The 18,433-nt window shown below is 33.6% G+C and overlaps 1 protein-coding gene across 1 annotated transcript in view; it reads left to right on the top strand.

The window, feature by feature from the left end:
* The first annotated feature begins 15,476 nt into the window (after positions 1-15,476).
* Positions 15,477-18,433, top strand: part of LOC109534431 (beta-galactosidase-1-like protein 3) — a 5,344-nt gene continuing 2,387 nt past the window's right edge. The window contains exons 1-4 of the mRNA XM_048667272.1: positions 15,477-15,798; positions 15,854-16,073; positions 16,169-16,389; positions 17,523-17,795. Coding sequence (XP_048523229.1) covers positions 15,531-15,798; positions 15,854-16,073; positions 16,169-16,389; positions 17,523-17,795 — 982 coding nt within the window. The 5' untranslated portion in view covers positions 15,477-15,530. The remainder of the gene's footprint in view (positions 15,799-15,853; positions 16,074-16,168; positions 16,390-17,522; positions 17,796-18,433) is intronic.

Here is an 18,433-nt window from a genome sequence, read left to right as displayed (position 1 = left end):
AGAATTCCTAGAACCTGCACTGCACACCATTTACATTTGGATGATGCAACTTGCATTTGCAACACCTGACATATCGGATCTTACATATTAAATTTGGCATGTGTGTGTTTAAATGTAAATATATTTTTATTACAGTTACATAAGCAAGCGCTTGCCACCCCCATTAAGTACAAGCCAACAGCGCCTTTTCAGATGAACCCAACAAAAACAAGGTGACTTTCATTACTAAGAATTACTATTCCAGTTAACATTTAATTGTCGCCTAAATGCATGAGGTTTAGTTAAATCCACATAAAAACGTGCTCTTTAAAGAACTAGCATTATTTGTGTTGGTCCCGGCTCGGACCTGGAGACTAAAATAAATTGCAATCTTCGTTGTGGGCTTAGAGTTTCGCGACAAAACAAGGCTTTGCTGAATTTTATGTTTAGGTAGGGGCTATTGAAATTGTAATTTATCACTTTTTATGCATAAAGGTAGCCTAGACTTACCATGTACCGTAAAAATAATGGTTGTGAAATATTTATAAAATAACGGCTTTGAATGCGATTCTCTTCGGTTGAAACGTGCGAATGTCATAAGTTTATTACGACTTTTATAATCAATACCTCGAACTCCCCTTTATCTTTCTCCTAAATGTTCTGGGCGTCCATGCGTATAGTTCCCAGTTCCGGAGGATATTATAATAAATTCCCTTCAAGTTACTTCGGACCTTTCTGCACTTGATCACCCAAGTGACATAATATTATAGTTTGAACGTCGATTAAAAGTCTACTATTACCCCATTTTATAGGCCAGGTCGGCACATAACTGCAAAGTGATTTTAGAGTTGCAAATAATGACCAAAGAAATAAGTTTGTTGCCATTAAATAATCGGCTTTATTAAATTTAGAGTTGAAAAATGCAAACTCTCAGGGACCGGCAAATATGGCACAGAGAGATTACACATAAATTTTACAATACTTATCCGAATGTAGAGATATATCGGAAATCCCAAAAGAATGGAGGATATCCCAGATTAGCCCAATATACAAAAAAGGGGATAAGTTTAGATGCGAGAACTATCTAGGCATAGCGACCAAGCGACCACAAACACTATGTGTAGAATATAAGGAAAAAATCTAAAAAATATGACAGAAAATTAATACAAAGAAATAGAACCAGAAGAACAAGCTGAATTCGTGCGGGTAGATCAGTCGTGGATCTTATATTAGGCCTGGGTAACACTGTGTTGAGTTGCGCTATTGAGTTGTTGCCGCTGTCTGAGTTAACGAGTTAAAAGTCATCGGTTAATGAGTTATAAGTCATTTGTTAAAGCGGAGTGAAACTTTACGCGACCGGAGACTGGAATTTTCACATCTAAAAAAAAGTCACCAACATTTTTTTCTGAGTAACGTTTTACTACTTTGTCCAAACAAGTAAAAAAAAAACGATCCACAGAATGGGGTCCAAAGGAAGTCCAAACTATAAAGACGGCGAGTTTTCTTGTCAAATCGATCTTTAAATATTTTCACATAAAAGACTCAATTAGCCAGTATTTTACAGAAAAAAGTTAGAAAAAACACGATTTCTCTGTTTAGAGGCAGTGTTGCTTATAAATATTGACCTCAACGTGAACAAACCGCAGTTTCCAAGAGTTTTCCAAATAAATGATTATAATCTTTCGCTTTTTCGGTTCGGGAAAATATTTTTGGAAAAAACTCGGAAAAATTTTTAGGGTTTTGTCCATAGTTCAAAGCTGCAAAATATTTTCGAAAAATGTTTGCAATGCGGTTAAGGAGGCGAGTGTTCCAATAACATTTATCTTACAATTTTTCATAGAAAATATCTGAAGATTTCAATATTAGTATTAAAGTCAGTATTTTTAAGTAAAACTTTAGAAAATAAGGCGTTTTTGGGTAGAAAGTATTATTAAAGAAAAACTGGAAAGACCTGACATTTTAAAGAAATTTTTAAAATCATCAGTGATGAGCACGGCGAATTTTCCAAATGATTTTTTGTAAACTTTTGATCTCTGGTCGTTCTCTGAAGATAATCTTAATTACATCTGGTAAAAAAACTAAAGAAAATTATTTGGTTTTTGTGCCAAATTCGAAGCTGAAAAAAGTTTTCTAAAGTTCCCTACAAACCGATGAATGCAAATTTTCAAGCAAAATTAATTTTGTCGTGTTTGGCTGAAAAAACCCACATCATTGTCATAAAAGAAGAAAATCATCAGAAAATAAAGTTTTTTCCGTTTTCAATAAAAAAACTTTTAGTTTTGTGATCGGTTTTTGAGAAAACCTTAATGACTTTCGGGGAAAAACGAAAAAAAATTATTTTCGTTTTTGGTCCGAATTCGACGCTGAAAAAAGTTTTTGTACAATTCCTACAAAGCTGTAAAGCTATAAATTTATCCAGATCGTCAGTATGTTTAAATGAAACTGTATCAAACACCGAATTTGCCAAGGCAGAGAGGTGATCGCTCTTTTAAGTGCACTACTTTGGAACAAAAGCCAGCACCAAAGAAAACAAAAAGCTCATTTATAATGCGATTGTAAAAAGCATAACCGCCTTCGGATCCGAGGTGTGGCTATCGAAAGAAGCGATGAAAAACGCCTAAAAGCAACTGATATGGATTTTAGGCGTCGGGGCCAGGAATATCGAGAAGAGAACGCATAACAAACGAGGCAGTGAGAGAATGATGGGAATAACGCATTCTATAACAGATGACATCAAAAACAAACAACTAATATAGTATGGACGTATACAAAGAATACAAAAGCACCGAACCCCGAAGCAAGTGATGGCCCGAACTGGCAGCCAAGAGGCCGAAGACGACCCAGACGACAAAGAAAGAGCTGGAGAGAAGGAATCGACAGGAAACTTAGAGACAGAGAACTTGAAGACGATCTGTGGAATGGCCAACACAGATGGAAAATGGAAATTGGAAGATGTCATAGAGCGTCATAAACCGATAAATAAATAGATAGATGGATAAAATTTAGAGCAGGTACTAGAGCGATAAAAAAATGGGAAGTACAATTTTGTCCTGTAGAAGAATCATAGGTGATCTCACATGCTATATTATTACATTATTATGTAACTCAATTTTTTGTATGTATTTCTTTTTTCCTAAAAAGTCCCCAGTAGTGCCGAAATAATTTAATATACCTTAAACTCAAATTATTTGACAATATCAATTAAGACAAAGTTTTCTTTTAAACGTTTCTAAAGTACCTTTAATTGTTTGTGGTTTTTTTTGGGTTATTTCAGTTTTTTCATTACCTTTATTAAAAGGGGGATAACAAAACAAACTAAATCAGTGTACTTACTTGCCACTTAAAAATGTTCTAAAACGGAAAGCCTAGATATCAAACATATTAAAACGGTACATTAATTAATTTTTAGTTAATAGAATGATTTCTCTGTGTTCACTATCAAAGTTTATGTCTCAAATGTGTCCAAAATGTTAATATTAGGCATCCAAATTGGATATTTTCGAAATAACGATACATCTGGATTCTTCCAAAATCCATAAAAATTTAAGATTACGCGGTCTTAAATAGAATAAAATGCTTGTGGAAATCCGAAAGCAAAATACTCAATTTGGCATCTGAAAGCATTATCGATAAAGGATGTGGCCAACAATGTAATACTGGTTTGCAGCAAATCTCCCACTTTTCGAATGGCTCCAGAATCTTTGAAACTTTAAATTGCCGTTTTGTTAAACATAAAAATATGTTACAGATTTCGCATATTGTTGACTTTTAGGACCTATTTAGCTTGTTAAAATCGTAATTAAAAAGTTAAGGTTGATATAAAACAAATAGGATGACGGTCTGGTAACAACACACGGAATATGAGTGAAAATTATAAATTTCAGATAACTTTGGGAGTATTATTAGTGATTTTGACGCAAGTTAGCCGATATGTATAGCTTACAGTTACTCAGATATCAATGACGGTATCTACATGTCTGGATAGAGTTTTCATGTATATCTAAATTAAAAATTTCATCTTCAATCGAATGTTAATAACATTTTGAACAGTTTACTACAAATTTTACATTCTTTGATCTATAATTACTTGATGTCTTATTGAAAACTTTAAATTTTATTGAGATAAATTTTTTAAACGGACCAGAACTTTGAAAAATGGAACGTGGTTGAATCACTTTTCGTTCCTTAAATCGAGAACATAATAAAAATATACGTCCAGGTCATCAAGAGAAAACCGTTATTCATTTATAAAAATTACTGTACTCGACTGCGGTTCACCCCATGTGGTTTTGTGCTAAACGTAATCTGTTTTCTTTGTAGTAGGAGATTAACTGGACGTTTTTTTTTTTCACTTCATCTGAGATTATTTCAACATTTTCTGTATTATCATTGTATGGATTGCACATATTTTTACAACTATAGTTTTACGAAACTTAAAAGGAAACTGATTTTATGTTTAAATTAGTTTCGTTTTGTTTAAAAGGTGTGAGAGAACCCGGAATTAAGTGAGTCAAAGTCGACTAAAGCCTGTAAACTGTTGGTCGCTGTTCCGTTGGTGTAAAAGTACTGATAAAAAAATTGAAGAATTGAAAATTGCTCAGAAAAGTAGCAAATGAGTAGGCAAGTAGGTCCATTTCAGCAAGTATGAGAATAAATAACACATGTTGAGCGTTTTAACGTAAATCAACACAACTATAATCTGGGGAGCTGAGAGTTAAATGGCATTGGGCAGAGCGAATTAGAATTCAAAACATGTTTTCATTGGATGGGGGCAGCTGGTGAATATGAAATGGTCTTGAAATAACTTCAGTTGCAACAATAGACTTTGTGGCTACAGCTTTTGATTGTTCAGATCGCTTAAGGAGAACAATGTTAAACAGTTATTCGCACAGATTGCAAGTTGGGCAATAACTATGCAAAATATTTAGTTCAATTGCTGCCTTCATAAAAAATTAGTATCATCCTGAAAATTTACAAATGTTTCAATATTGTGGCCTGTTTTAACAGCAGTCGATTCGAAAATGATAAGCAATGTGCCTGCCGAAAAAATTAATTAATCCATCTTTGACATCCAACCTGAAATATTTCGTTCCCCTAAAAGCACCTTCTCTCCTCTTTTATGTTGTTTTTCCCCAACGAAAAGAACATATAATGCTCTTCCTGTTCTGACGCTTCAAATCAATGGTTCGTAAAAGACATGCCATAATATACATTCCCCCTGTTTTGTTCTCAGATAATGCTTTATTAAATTGATGGCACGCTTGTTTGAAATCCGGCAAGTCAGCGAGTAGAGCAATCGGTTCAAAAAATCAGCTCAAATTGAATCCGCAGCTTCTTTCCCTTGGAGATGCACGCAATTAGCCCAAAGAAATCAATCCAGACTCAATAGGACTAAGTCGTAATCAGCCGTAGGCTCATTAACACTTCATTAAAATACTGCAATTAGCATGAAGTGGGCGCTTCAATTATACAAGGTGGAAGACAATAAAGTCGCATGTTCTCTAACATTGAATAATACGTAAGGCAGGAATTTGGAGCGGTATCAGCTGTATTTTATTCTGACCATCAAAAGTTCATAACCTTTACTATGTGGAAATATTGTTGTGGTATATTATTGTAAATCGTAATTATATCTGTAAAGTTGGCTGGTTGTTTTCACATATTATGGGCAGTCGCTGTGATGCAGTAACCGTATAATTCATGCATATTTGCATCTCTAGATTTTCAGTCAAAAAATGAGAATTTTCTGGTGCAGCTAAGTGTGCTATCAACTATACGTATTCTCGCCTAAGCGTACGGAATAAGGGACAGAAAACGGGCAGAGTAAATGTGAAAGTGCTCGAGAAATGCAAAAAGGAAAGATAAAAGCAAACGGTGTTAAAGGGAATGATAAAGTAGAACTCCGGCACATGACGTCATCTTTCTAGTTGCTGAATTATGACACTTAACGCAAGCTCGGTTCAGCCATAAACTGATCTATCCTGCACTGCAGCTATTTAACCTATGAATAATATAGCAATAATTTATAAACGGAGAGAAATTGTGCAACCTTATGTTGAGCTAAAGTTGGGCAATTTCACCTGCATGTTATTGATGTTGGATCAAGATTTGCCAGATTAGTAAATGTATATTTGAGAAAACTAAAACGGTGAAATTGCAGCGACAATTCTAGAATTGCCAGAAACATCTTATATTTGGACAAAAAGGCAGAAGTTATTCAAAGTAATATTTCAAAGTTCAAAAATTATTCAAAGTAATACTCAAAAGTAGTATTTCAAAGTAATATAGAGTAGCTTTGGCTACAGTCACTTCTGTGCAAAAGTTACACATCCTCATATATCCCTATATTCATAAGTTAATTTCTTTTGTTCAAGTTCAACTCTTTTCAATAAGCATTTTTATTCAAACATGTTAGTCCTTTCGAGTTCTGAACCTGAGCATATCAATAACATTTTAGCCACTACCAGTCATATATTATTAGATGATTATTTAATAAATTATTTAGATGTATGTTCTCATGTTCCACATTGACTCTCTGCGGGCAAACGAAAGCAATACGCAATAAATAAATAGTTTTTGTCAGTTTGCATGATTTTTTGTTTATGCAAACAATTACTTTTGATCGTTGTTAATTTTGAGATACTGATACAAAATTTGAAATTCGACTTTCATTTGACGACTAGGATTTTTAATCTTCTGTCCCGAGATAGGGTTATAAGCGCTACGATTTCTGAGATATGAGTAAAAAGGAGGCGTCAAACTAGTCTGGCGCGTTGAAAACTGGGTAAAACTAAAACATGTGTTTAAAATTTTGTATTTTGTGTGAAAACCGCCAATATTTCAGTTTATAACTGTGTTTCATTAATATAAATAAATCTTATACCAACTGTGGTATTATATTGTAGGTGTAATTTTTTAAAAAATTATACTTCTTCTTTCCTGGCTTTCCAACTCTGGGCGAGTCTTAGGCTAATCCCCTATTGCTTTCCATCTCCAACGATCTTGTGCCTCCACTTGCCACCGCTGGACTCCCATCCTAGACAGATCTGCTGCTACAGCATTCTTCCATCTTCTTCTTGGTCTACCTATTGATCTTCTGCCATCTGTCTCTCAAGGAATACTGTTCTTCATTGATCAATCTGTGATCCATCTGATCTTAGTACATGACCTGCCCATCTTGTTCGGTTAGCTTTTATGTGCCTGACTATGTGTTCATTCAGTATTGTGGCGTCTTTTCCACACTCCTGTTGTTTAATATCTATTGGGCCCAAATATAATTCTGAGGACTTTTCTTTCAAACACAAGAGCTTATTTATTTTCCGTTGATTGAGTCCAGGTTTCCCTGCCATAAGTAACTACCGTGCAATTATTGACCCGTACAAAGCTAGTTTGGATTTTCTCTTTTTACCAGCATGGATTTCAATATTGTTACATATTCGAAGGCACAATTAGCTATATACGTCTATAATTTCGAAACTGTTCCTTGTTTCCTTTCTTATGTATAGGCTAATGACGGAGGAGGAGGAGATAATAGGAGTATATAGGATAATGACGCTTCCGTTCCACTTTTTAGGTATTCTCTGTTGTTCCAATATTTTTATAATCGTTTCATATATTCATTGGTGCAGAACGTTTCCTCCTTTTTGTAGCAGTTCTCCATTTATACCATCGTTGCCTGGCACTTTATAGTCTTTGAGAGATGCTATCGCATTCTTAACTTCTTGAGATGTTGGTGGTGGTACTCTTATATCTACTGGATGGTTGATAATGTTTTTTTTGCATGAGAAAGAACGAAAATGACCACGCTATGATTTCCTTGATTAATATTTCCGGAAAATAAAAATAGTAATAATTAAATAATTAATAATTAGTCATAAAACTTGATGCACAATTGTTTTGATACCCTAATTTACTTAGTGTCGCTTTGACTAGGCTTTATTTATTGATACTCTTATTTCTGTAGATGCCAACAAAATATAAATTTGACCAAAATTTCTTGAATAAAAAAAATGTTGAAACACCAAAGAGCCTGTTATTGCCTCCGAAATGTATGCCTTGACGTTATTCCTTAATTTGATGCCAAATGACAGCATTTCTCTAGATTCCACTTTATCATACCTTTTATTGCAGTCGCGCTTTATTGCTTTCTTGCTGCCTCCCTTTATGTCCTAATTTGCGGTATTTTAGAGCCTATAAAAGTGTGCAAAATTATTTTGAAGAAATATGGCCTCGTCAAAACTCCGTTTGCGCTTTATATCCCAGAAAAGACTCGCATTTTGGGCAATTAGTGAAGAACTTATGAGATCTCCTATATCAAGAACCAGCAAAAGGGGTTTCTTAACATTTGCAAGAAAACTTCAATTATTAAATGTTTCTAACGGTCGCGTTAATTTAGCAAAAACAATATTTAAACTAATGTTTTCTTGCAACAACTCTAAGTGATAACGGCAATAAATACATAACAGTGAAATAGAATTCGAGTGCAAATTTGTGTCCGTTTCGAAGTGTTATTTTACATGAGCTAGTTGTCGTCATATATACGCTCAACATATTAACAAATCGAAAATCGCTCAAATATAAGCGGTATAGCTTAGTTGCGATACACGAATAGAGAGGAAACAATCTTCCTGTCAGTTCGATTTGTACTATTGTGTCAACCCCAATTAGAGTATGGATTACGCGTTATCCGGACGATTGTGTATTTTTTGTTTACACAAATCATTGATAATTGGCAGAGAAAGCGCTTGTTTAATTGCTTTGAGCGCTCTCCAAATAATTGGAACCTGGACAATTCAGGTTTAGCATTAAACGGATCTAAATATACTAACAGTGGTCCATATGAAGATAATATTTGTTGTTTTCAAACAATTTCAAATTTCTAAATGATGATACGAAAAAAATGGTAAAAAATCGTAAGCGGTATAAATTATCGAACACATCTTTGAGCTAAATATGTTTCAACCGTATTAAATTCTCTGGAAACAAAGATTCATATAAACAAATTGAAATATTTTTTTTATTACAAAAGATGAGATAAAGTTGTAAACCCTTTCTGGTCAGCTGGATGTTCAACATGTTTTAAATTAAAGATTTTTCAGTATAATAATGATTTTAGAATGATCGTTGCACACTTCGTGTCTCTTTTTAAACAGTATTTTAGACAAAATACAGTGTTACAAGCTAAATTTTTGAGTCAATTATAAACTTAAAAATACTCTTTTGGTTTTAAAATTGACCATTTTGCAACATGAAAATGTTCTCAAAAAATTAAAAGTAAGCTATCTACCTTAGATGATTATTAAGTAGGGAACTAGCCAGGTTAAAAAAAATGGGAAACTTTCTTGTTGCTAAAGCAATCTTTAAAGAAATCTTCGGAAAGAATCAATTAGTAAGCTGGATAAATTGATATCCGTCTATCCACATATTTAATTGCGTGTAATTGTTAGTAGATCTCTTAACAAATGCAAATTTACCAACAAACTTGCAGAGTTTTATGTTTCAAAATAAAATCGCATATTCACCATTGTTACTAATAAAATACATATAGAACCATAGCAGTATTTTCTTATTATAAGTTTTTTTCTGATTTGCACGCGTAAATGTGTAAATTCGGACCGCCCTTAAAAATATTTCAAGAACATTTCAATATTCCGCTTTCGTAGCGCGTGACTTTTTCTTTCGCTCAATTTATTCCGCTTTTCCGCAAAATCCAACATATCTGCTTTTATAAAATTTCCGAATACATCAAGCCCGGCTTCTTATTTTCAGCAAATGGGTAAACGAAATCTGAAACGTCATATTTCCATCGAATCGATTCCTGTTCACATATGAATATGGGATTAGCTTCCGCAATTTTAATGCGAACGAATTGAATTTAACTCGCAAGACAAAATACCGGAATTCGATGTCAAATACTTTTTGATTTTCTCATATCATGTCTGAATTTTAACAGACAACGTCAGAATTACAAATAATTTTAAACATTAATAAGCAAAATCGTATAAAGTTATAAAGACTTTTTTATTTGTTTTAAAATATTTGTTTATAAAATATATTCATATATATTTTATTTAATGTAGTTGCTCTAAAGATATAGTTCATAATCTAAATGTTGGTGTTATTCGGTCTGTATTAACGTAACTAAATTTTACTTACTAAGTGTTTCATTCATTTTCCTAACCGCTTCTGAATTTTTGAGTACTTGCTTGTCTCATAAAATAAACTTCGATTATGAATCGTATATTATACATATATATCTGACAAATCTGATACAAATTGGTCTGTACTCATTACAATTCAAGGTGAAAACGAAAGAAATTAGTCCATTTAAATTTTCGGTCTTGTTTTATTTGTAATTTTTTTTTTCAGCGGGTATAAGATTTGGCTGGGAATTAATTCAAATCGATTCAAAATAATAAATTCAAATCTTTAAAAAGCTAAATAAAATTAAACCGAACATTAAAAGTGAAAACCTGAATAATTTATAACAGTTGATATTAAACTCCGTTCAAAAATGTGTGACTAAAAACTTTAATTTACTTCTTTATTTCACGGTTAATTCAAAATTGCTGTTGGCTAACGCCTAATAATTGCCAGGATTACAAAAACCGACAGGGTTAATGCCGCTTTTCGAAAGTTCAATCTAAATATGAAATGACAATGCAACTATGGTGAATATTCAGTGACATTCAAATGAGCTATACCTTGCAGGTTTGTAAATCGATTTTTTTTTGTCATGTATAATTCAGTTTTCAGGTTTCGCTTATTCAAGTTTATTAGATTAAATCTAGATGATACTTAGAGATTAGAATAACAGGCTTATAAAGTCCAACCCTGTTCGATTTCTGTCTACAAAAGTTCTAATAGATTATTGAAATAATGAGCGTGATTTACATTCACATTATTTTTAAGCCTTATCTATATACACGTTAAATAATTAATCGTAATATTTGATTAATTGAATTCTATGAAAAAGTTTCTGACGTAAAACATAGCCATCGTTCGTTCTAAGTTAATTCCGATGACTCGCATGTATTGTTATACTTATAATAATTCTGTCTACATTAAATTAATCGAGCCTAGGTTTAAAGGCTTTGCTTAAGACAAGAATTAATGGAATTCCACATAGATTTTCAGATGTCTTACTTTGGCTGTGTTATTTTCGATGTTTTTCACTTGACTCATTTCAGAAAATGTGTTTCCCAATTTTCACTAATAAACAACTTTAAAAATTTTCTTTAAACATTTTGTTATAAATACGCGCGATTAACATGTGGATTCCGCAAGCTTCGCGAAAACATGCCAAATAATATGATAAAATTAATTTTGTTGAGTAATTCCGGTCAGATGTGAAGGCAGACTCCTTATGAGCATTCTGTACCACGTTAAAGTCTGATATTTAATGCTTAATAATTCACCCGGACGACATTCGTCTATAAATGATGCTCTGCTTTCTCATGCATTGAATCTGCAAAGTTTTCACTTCCCACTATATCTGCAAAGCATCCTTTTCACCCTTGGATCGCACGATAATCTCGATGTTTCGTATCCGGATATTATGCAGCATAAATTATAAATGTCGAAAGAGAGAGTTTCTTTCGCTTGCACCAATGCAACCAATTTTGTCGATTGGCTTTTTCTTAAACCATAAGTATTGAAGTTTGAAGTCAACAAAACGTTATATAAAATTTCAAAAATTTTCCAGTAATTTTTGTTTCAAAGTTCGATTGAAAAGTTTGACCATTAGAATTGAGTCCTGACGATTCGCTCGAATCTGTGATGAATATTATCGAAGGCAAAGAAATTGCGGTAGCTTTTTCCGACAAATTCCGTATCTTCTTCCAATAGCGATTTTAAGCTTTTATAGGATGATTAGGCAAAAGATATTCAAACTTTTTTCTATTAAGGATTTGGATTATATTCTCTTTCAGTTTATTATATACATATTTCGTGTCAGTTCTAGCAATTACTTAACATAAATTTGCCTGATGTTTCCGGAAATGTACATAAATAACTCCCTAAGATCTAGATATTTAAATCTCTCTTCGAAAATATTACTGAAACTTCCAAATTCCGTATTTTGCTAGCTGATGCCATCGTTTTCTTCAAGTCATTTAAACCCAAGATCAGTACCAAAAATCATCCCCGAACAAGCAAGCAAGCCAAATAGAATCGATTAAAACCTATATTGCTACTTAATCCCCGATCATTTCGGAAACGTGAATTACTGACTGAAATAGCAGAAGCTAAAAATTCGGTTATAAACGCGAACCGAGCTAGCAATCGATCAATTTAACGGGAAAGCAAAGAATCACCTCGGCACGTTCAAATTATTTCCTCGAGCTTCGCAAAAGTAATTTTGAGATAAGCCGTCCGCACAAAGGCATGTTGCTCGTCAAATATGTTACTTTAATATAATGTGACGATGACAAATAATTCGAGATCCAGAGCCATAATGCCAGTATTTCACAGCAAGAATTAAATCTTGGGAAAATGAAAAAAGTTGAACCATCTACGAAGAGCGACTGATATAAGTTTTTACCCAGTGACATGACTCAAATGTTATTTATAGTTTTTAATATATTTTCTTGACTCACTGCTCTAAATTGCTTGACTTTTGGACCTGTGCTTGACGAACAAAATAATGTGTCAAATTTCTTTCCAAACTTTGAAACAATACATATCAACTTGATGTTCTAACTTCCCGCCAACCGCTGTTAACCGGAGGAAGATAAATATTACCGCTGAAAATGTTCAGTTATTAAAACTTTTACCCTAAGCTAAGATTAAACGTATAGCACTGTTCAAATTTGTCCTTCGAGTACTGGTAATTTTATATAAGTATTCATACTTCCAGCTCAGCAGCAAAATCTCTAACATTTAAAGATGTGATAGAATACCTACCTTAAACTTTAAAAAGTTTGCTTTTACCACAAAGACGACTGCACGAAATAAAGTCGAGTTTAACGAGTTAGCTAAAGATTTCACCAAACGTTATTTAAATTTGCACTCGTTTGATATTCAGTAACATCAAAAGCTAAACGTTCTATTTGCTTGCATAAAAGATCCTTCTAGAAAACGTTTATATTTTTCTCTACACATCGCTTTCAAACGACCTTCCGAAAAGTCGGATATATGTCGGATACAAAATAGACGAATCTGAACAATAATTTATAGCATCTGATTGTACTCAGAAAAAAAACATCAATTTTATCGTTTACAGTATGATTTAGAGTTGGCGTTTGAACGAATTGGGCAATAGAATGACTGGACACCGAATTACTTCCAGTAATCAATGAAGCTTCCACAAACTTTTTCCGCTCTCGCTCTAAGTATTTGCATTAACATCTTTCCAGATCATGTTCCCATACATGTTACGGCATCCGGTCTCGACGTAGCGCCGGCTTATGTGTTCTAAGCATCACATTCGAGGGGATTTAGATTTGATTTAAATGGGAATAGGGATTATACCAGATTTGTGAAATGCCTCCGTATAAGCACAAATCCTTTGCCCAGGCATGATCTCCGATTTTCTGATCTGACAATTTGCGGGTGTGGTGTATAGCATTAAAGCGCTTTGTTCTGTACGTTTCGAAGTTGAAACTTAAAAAGATAAGAGCGAATAAATATTTTTCAACATTATTGAATTAAATAATCACTTGAATTGTTTCAGCCACGTATCAGTCTGAAAAACTAAACTTCAACTCCGATCATGCACACTTTAACACAAGTTTGCAACCCCTGTTATTCGATTTTCTTCAGTTTGTACACACCCGCTTCCTTAAATGCATAAGTAAAACAATGACAGTATACTCTCATATGAAATCATAAGTAGCTCGTTAACGATTCCTTCCTTCCTGAAACACTCAGTAATAATATTTGCAGGAAACTCTTCCGTGTTTACCCTATTGCTAGTAAATGTGATCTCATCGGAAACCTAAACATTGCTAAATGTTCGTTATTTTGATCTTCTAATTAAAGCCGCTCTCAATTACGAGGTCGTTAAAGATGACCTAGAGGTAGAAATAATAAGGCTGTAAAGTTAGGAATTGGTTGCCAACGTGAAAGACACCCTGACATAGCTAAAAATATGCACTCCTTCTGTAAGGGTTCATAACAACGTTATTTGGTATGTGAAAAGACCTTCTCAAAACTTAATTTAAAACATCTCTGTCTGAATCTGATATGTTTGTTGAGCTAAATGATTAATTATACCAATTTACGTTGTTTTGGTGGTTAACAGCATATAGGTACTGATATTAAATTACTTACTAATGGTTATCGTAAATGTCAATTTTTAACAAACATTAAACTTGAAAAGATACTAGAGATATATAAATTATTTATGTTATCAGATGCACTTAAATAAGAGATCGTTTTGACAAAAATGTTCATCTACATGGTTGGTCCAAAAAATAAACCGTTAAAAAAATTCGTTAATTTTTAGTCTTTTTGCAATAGACGCCAAATTTTGTTGTAATAATCAATCAGTATTAATGTTATGACTTACGAGACGCACCATACAGTTATAGCAAAACTATTGATAAGGTAGATGACGTGTTTGGACGTGTTTTACTCAGTTTGTATGAAAAATAATCATTCATGTTTATAAAAAGCAAAAATTTTCTTCTTAGTGGTGTTTCTTGGTAAAATGCGGTCTTGACCACTTTTTATTCAGGCTATTTTTTTACTTTTTGCGAACTCAATTTTAGTGTCAGCTCCCACCTTACCCATAGTGTACGGTGAGATCAGTATTTGCCCGTGCAGTAGACGTGTGCTAAACGGTTATTTTTCTGGAACGTTACAACGTTCCAGTTCCGCTTTGGTATTATGTTCCAAAATGAGGTTTCATAAATAACATATTCCTTTTTAATTTTATATTACTTTAAAAATTCGCAATGATAATGATGGTAGAAATAGTGATGAAAAGCAATGACTGAGTTTATTTTTTTAAATAATTCTTAGCATTGGTAAACTACAAATAATATATTCTAAAAACAAAAACATAACATGGGTCATAAGTAACTACTGAAAGGAAAAAGACGGATAATAAAATCGAATGGCTTAAACAAAATATGCGCATTGCATGCGAAAATGTTTTTTTTTTAAGATAATTTTCAGTTAAAAATTAATCAACATTTCGAACAACTCGTTTATGATAGCACCCGCTTTGGAAAATAATCTCTCGCACGGAAAAGAAGTACTAATACCTGTGTTTTTTTTATGAAACAAGTTTGGCAAAATCTTTAAAAAATAAATAATATTCTTCTTGTCTATCTGTTAAGTGAACTTCTACTGATTGATGGGGCGGAACAATTTTGTAATAGCATTTGAATTATTTACGCGTGTTGTTAAATCCTGTTTTACTTCCAATTCATCCAACAACCAAAATAAATAAATTCTCAATTCTTGCTAACCCTGTATAGTACGTTCAAGATTTCTATTTATTGCCGTCATTAGTTGAAGTGTTTACCCAGCTCTTGAACAGATTTCAACCAAAATATAAAACTATAAACATTCAAAAATGTTTTATTCACAAATAATCCTACAAAATGGCCCTCATTGGTGGTAGTGGTGGTTTTTCAGGATCTTTGCCTACAAACTATGAATATTTCACAGCTGATGGCATTAGGCAGGGTTTAAATGCAGACCAAAGTTTCTTCACTTTAAATGACAAACTCATTCGGGTCTATAGTGGGGCTATGCACTATTTTCGGGTGCCCAGACCGTACTGGAGGGATAGGTTGAGAAAAATTAGGGCCGCTGGTCTGAATACTGTTGAGACATACGTGCCATGGAATCTTCACGAACCACAATCAGGTAAAGCCCTTCTAAATAAAATGTTTCCATTTGCATTCCGGAGTATCTTGCACAGGCAAATACGACTTTGGGAATGGCGGTTCGGACTTCGAGGACTTCTTGCACCTGGAGGAGTTTCTAAATACCGCAAAAGAAGAAGATTTGTTCGTTATCCTTCGTACTGGCCCATACATTTGTTCCGAATACAACTTTGGAGGATTTCCAAGTTGGCTCTTGCGGGAGAAATCTATAGCGTTTCGAACGTCCGAGACAACCTACATGAAATATGTCACAAGGTGAGACGCGTTTGTTTCACACCCAGAAACATTTTGTTTCCAATTTTTCATTCTTCCAGCCAGTGATTTAACTAGTTATGTCATTTTGTTCGAAGGTATTTCAACATACTATTGACCCTTCTCGCAGCTTTTCAATTTACTAAGGGTGGACCCGTCATAGCATTTCAAGTGGAGAATGAATATGGTAACCAAGAAGCCGGAGATGAATTTCAGCCAGACAAAGTTTATTTAGAGCAACTTCGTCAACTATTTCTTGATAATGGGATAGTTGAACTGTTAGTGACTTCAGATAGTCCGTTATCGCATCAAGATAAAGGTTAGACATAGTAGATTCCTATGGAAACCAAAGCCTCATGGGAAGCGTAGGAACCAACACAATGTAAACTGGAGCAAAATATTTTTTTTATATTAAATCAAAAACATCGGCGTGCAAATATTGTGGTCTTTTCTGATAGAATCTATATTTTTTACGCTTCTTCAACCGTCAACCAACAGTCAGTTTTGGTTCCTTTCTTACAGTTTCCTGTTTACAATGTACTACTTTGAATCAATTTTTACTCTTCTCATAATATATTTATTTCCCAGTATGTAGCAAATGGAGATATCAAAATGATAAAGTACTAACGACGTACTACTAGGCTCGTTTGAAATGATAAAGTACTGTTTTGAAACATGTAATTTCTATTACACTAATCTCATTGAGAATCAAACAAATATATAATCTCAAAAGATTATTAAATATTTCGTCTAAGGTTCAAGTTAATTAAATAAGTTAGTTACTGAAAAACAATCTTAAATCACAATCATGCTAATCATGTGAAGTCAATACAGTTCTTAATTTTTGCAAAAAATCTATACAATGTGTGTTGTGACATCTAGAAAATGATCAAACGTAAAGTGACTAGTTTACCAGGGTTTTAAAATCAGCCAAACAAACTAAGGCATTTGCGTCGATTTTATAAAATTATACACAATGCATATTTCAGCTATTGGTTTTATTTTCAAAACTTACATGTCTAAGCAGAAGTATTATTTCCAAAATTATTTATTAAGAAAGCTGTATTAAATACAGCCCATCTCAACAAACCAAAAAATGGCATATCTTCTATTTCAAAAGTGGACCATACATGTTTATCAAAAGACCCTTGCAAAGATAGCAAGCTTGAAAGGGATTAAAAAAATATGTGTTATCCTCAATTCGAGCTGTAGTTAGGATATCAAAGTCTCTTCGCTCAAAGTACATCGTTCTCGAGATATTGCCCAAAAACACCAGATTTCTTGTAACGTTCTTGGTTTMTGGCTAATTAAACTCGCCAATAAGTCCCTACACGTTTACCCTTCACACTGACCTTATACATGCCCATTCTTGTTACTGGGTTACCAATGATGAAAACCGAGATTGAATAAAACATACTGTATGTTGTATTTAAATATTAATGATACTTTCAGGCACGTTACCGGGTATATTCTTACAAACTGCTAATTTTGGACAAAACGTAAATCAGCAATTTGATAAGCTTGAAGAACTTCAACCGGGACGACCATTGATGGCGATGGAATACTGGGTTGGATTTTACGATTTTTGGGGCACAAATCATAGCACTAAAGCTGACGATCAAACTCGTACCTACTTGAAACAAATTTTGGAAAGAAATGCTTCGTTTAACGCGTACATGTTCTTAGGAGGCACCAACTTTGCCTTTAACAGTGGGGCAACTTTTTGTAAGTATCTATGTTCAACGTAAGACAATTATTAAGAAGAACAAATAGAGCATCAAAGTTAACTTGTGTGAAAACTAGGTATAAACATTATAAGATTACTTATCAACAAATCCAAAAATGCGTGACAAAAGGCGACGAATTGCATGGTACGGTCGGTTCTCAAAAAATCAATCACTGTTGAGCACGAAGAAATAATTATTATGTTGTAGCAAACAAACTTCAAGTTTCTAAACCCCTCATACTCAACTGAGTTACCAATAATCCTTCAACGCAAAAACTACAGCTATATCAATTTATGGTTCATCGAACCTATTTTCCCATGACTGATCTGCTAACTTTTGTAATACTTAAGGTGAAGAAATAGCCACTGGCTGTCGTAATTGGAAAAATGTTCGCATTTGAATCTACGAAAAACTGCATTCAATTCGAAAAGACGTTTTTAGAACAAGTTTTTAATGATTATCGGGTACGAATATTAAATGTTTTATAGTTAGACATCAATTGCTAGAAGATTTTTTGTTTTTTATTTTTTTTTTTCCGGTGAGGTTTGGGAAATGCTCTTTTACGCACTCCCAGAGCTGGTGGTCTGTCGCTCTGGTGTGTGTGGGACTCCAGCTAAGCTGTTTACCCACTAAAAC

The sequence above is a fragment of the Dendroctonus ponderosae genome, unplaced genomic scaffold, assembly GCF_020466585.1.
Source record: "Dendroctonus ponderosae isolate FM_Combo_2020 unplaced genomic scaffold, Dpon_F_20191213v2 Dpon_F_20191213_1, whole genome shotgun sequence".
NCBI lineage: Eukaryota > Metazoa > Arthropoda > Insecta > Coleoptera > Curculionidae > Dendroctonus > Dendroctonus ponderosae.
The sequence above is the reverse complement of the archived record's forward strand: the minus strand, read 5'-3'. Positions and strand labels throughout refer to the sequence as shown.